Source organism: Lolium perenne, chromosome 7, assembly GCF_019359855.2.
Source record: "Lolium perenne isolate Kyuss_39 chromosome 7, Kyuss_2.0, whole genome shotgun sequence".
Classification (NCBI taxonomy): Eukaryota; Viridiplantae; Streptophyta; class Magnoliopsida; order Poales; family Poaceae; genus Lolium; species Lolium perenne.
In genome coordinates this window covers 213,539,679-213,542,860 of record NC_067250.2, presented here as the reverse complement: position 1 = coordinate 213,542,860, position 3,182 = coordinate 213,539,679, and the positions used below count along the sequence as shown (strand labels likewise).

At 58.8% G+C, this 3,182-nt stretch overlaps 1 protein-coding gene across 1 annotated transcript; it reads right to left on the bottom strand.

The window, feature by feature from the left end:
* Positions 1 to 369: 369 nt before the first annotated feature.
* On the bottom strand, positions 370 to 1,705 carry LOC127314266 (uncharacterized). The gene has a single exon (XM_051344716.2). The coding sequence runs from the start codon at positions 1,529 to 1,531 to the stop codon at positions 719 to 721; it is 813 nt and encodes a 270-aa protein (XP_051200676.1). The 5' UTR covers positions 1,532 to 1,705; the 3' UTR covers positions 370 to 718.
* Between the last annotated feature and the right edge of the window lie 1,477 nt (positions 1,706 to 3,182).

The window sequence follows — 3,182 nt, the reverse complement described above, 5'->3', positions numbered from 1 at the left end:
TTAGGCGCGCGCGTACCCCTAGATCACCAATTTAATCTATATAATTTAAATTATATAATAAAAAAATTATATCATTAGAAAATAAAACATCTGAACTTTCTAATGATATAATTTTTATAACATATAACTAATGCTAACTTGATCAAATTTACGACCTAGTGGTACGCGCGTGCCTTATAAACTGTGAGAGAGGGAGTATGTAAGATTTGAAGTTTGATAAATATAGCATATAGAATACCAAATCACTAGATTCATGGTGATGTATTTTTATCATATGTATACATTAGATATTTTATATGGTGATACACTTGGTCAGAGTTAGCACGATTGTACTTGTGAAAGTACATTTGGCAAGGAGGGAGCAGTGCATTAGTAGCCATTACAGTGTGGTTGAATGATTTCTCAAGGCCTCCATAGAAAAAGAAAAAAACCACCAAACAATCAGGAGGAAGGAAACATAATAAAAGAAACAAAAGAAACGCATGCGTGTTGTACGCTGGAGTAGAGATTCGAGCATCGTTCATTCTTACACTTGCATCTCTACCCCAATCTCATCCTAAACTACTGTAAGTAGCAATCCATTTTGTAGTAAGAGGAGTATTACCAAATCTGGCCACGATTGCTTAATCAATACGTGCGAGAATCATAGCGCGGACGTAGTAGCCAGCAGGCGATTTGATTCGTCCACACGCACACGCATACGTACATACGTGGGTGGCTACACGAGGCCGGCGAGGGAGAGGGTGAGGGTGGTCCGGAGGTCGAGCCGCCAGAGGTACCCGCCGTCGCCGACCCGCCACACGTCGCAGGGCGCCACGAGGGAGCCGCCGCGGCGAGGGGACGCCCCGCAGGCGACGCGCACGCGGCAGGTGAAGCCGGCGCAGGCGCCCCACGCCGGCACGGCAGCGCCGTCCCTGGCGGCGAGCACCACGTCCGAAGCGGACGCCGCGCGGCTGAAGGCCGGGTTCGTCCACGTGACGCGGCCCCACCGGTCGGACGCGAACGCCGGGGCCGCCTCGTCGTCCTCGCCGCCGCCGCAGGCCGGAGCGGCCGGCGCCTCGCCGTCGCGCCATGTGGCTGTGACGGCCTCCACCGTGACGCACGACGCCGCCGGCCGCAGCGCCGCAACATGCCGCGCGACGTGGACGTGCGCAGGCGCCAGATCTGCCATATCCGGCAGCGGAGGAGTCGACGAGTCCGCCACCGACGTTGTCCCCGAGGAGGAGGAGGACGGCGACGGCAGAGGCTTGCCCGTGTGGACGTCCGCCTTTGGCGTCGGCGGCGGCGCCGCCGTAACGACGGCCACAGCTGCCGCCTTCTTGGACTTCCGTCCCCTTCTTCCAGCAGCCTTCCGCTTCCCCTTCCGAGCACCCACGGCCGTCGCCGTGGCCGGCACGGGCGCGGGCGCCATTGCGGCGGGCTTGGGCGCGATGGGCCTGAACTTGAGCATGATGTTGCCCATCTGCCACGCCTGGCCCCCATCTCCGCCGCACCTGGGCGCCAAGCAGCACCCTCCCTGCTTCCTCTCCATCGTCAATCAACCAAGCACGTTCCCAGCTAGCTAGCGACTAGTCTCCGACGACTCTCCGTTGGTTTCTTGGCGCCGATGCGAGCAGAGCAGGGCCACGTCGCGGCTTAAAACAAGGAGGCAGGAGGGACACGCGTGCGTCGGGGAGCACAGGCGTCGCGGGGCTATGATTGGTCCGGCGACAACACGTGGCCGCCGGGGAGCACGTGAAAAGGCCATTGGGCGCCGTGGCACGCAAACCGGTTGGAGTATCTCCCCCACCCTCCCCACTGACGTCGACCCACACTGGCATGGCATGGTAAAGGTAGAGAGACCTGTAGCCACGTGTGGCCCCGTCCGTAGAACGCAAGGGACACCGTAACTCGCTTTGGCGACAAGCACGGGTATGGTAGGACCCTCGTGTGGGCCCGGACCAGAGCTATAAGGTCCACCTGTACGTGGGTCTCGCGAGTGGGTTGGTCGTTGGTTGGGAAGGGACGTGCAGGTGAGGATTTGGGACCAATGAGACCATCGCACCAATGAGAGCGCTGAGACTTGAGAGTCGCAAGGTGGCATTGGCCATGGCCTCCACGGCACCGGTGCTCTTTCTTTTTTTTTTTTTAATAAAAGCCACTCAAGTGCCCAATTTTAAATTAACAAAGCCACCAACGGCGAGAACGATACAAAGTGCTGAACCCAGCTTACAGAACGACACCACACACCCACACGAACTACCGAAGAAGCTACACCCGGAAGCGTGAACAACGAGCTCAGCCAAAGCGCCTACGAGACTCGGAGAAGAGGTGTAGTCTACAGTGTCGGGCCGGAGCTCACTCGAGATTCACGCGTGCCTCAACAGAACTCCTCCGTCGCAGAAACGCCACTGGAAGCCGACCACCACCGGGGACCAACCCTCGTTGCTCACAAACCGAACCGCGGCGACAAGGAAGCTCGACAAGGGAAGGGGCGCGGAGCAAGCCTTGCCGAAGATCGCCGAAGAATCACCTCCGACACAACCATCAGTGAGCCTCGCGATGTGGGCTCCAAGACGGTGTCTTCAAGAAGAGCACGACACCGTAGTGCCGCCACCGTCCGATCCGAGGATCTTGGGTTTTCACCCGGACGCAGTAGAGGATCGGAGATTGGCCTCACGACGCCTTCAACAAGGGAACGCCGTCCGCGGACGCCGCCGCCGTGGCCCGAGGGGCAAAGGTTTCCCTTTGGCAACATCACCACCAACTACACCCCACAACACACGACTCGCCGACCACCACGCCGCCCTCACGGCCGTGATAACCAGCCAGCACCAGAGTCATTGGCTCGCCCACCAACCAACATGACTCCCACCATCCAGGGCTGCCGCCCCGGTGTCCCAGCTCAGAGCTCAACAGAGAAACGGAAGAGAACGAGTAGACCTTCACAGCGACAACACCGGACCCCCTGCCTGGAAGCATCGAACCTGACTGGAGAGAGCCCTTCCCGAGGATCGGTAGACCAACAGCCCCCGTGGCTGCCGGCAGCACCAGCTCGCGGGACGGAAGACGACGGCTTCGCATGGCACCAGGCCCCTGCCGGTCCGTGGGAAAGCCAACATGACTCCCAGCACCCTCACCAACACCGGCAGGCCACCGCCGCCGGCCAAGCTTGCTACCAAGGCAGCACACCGCACCTGACC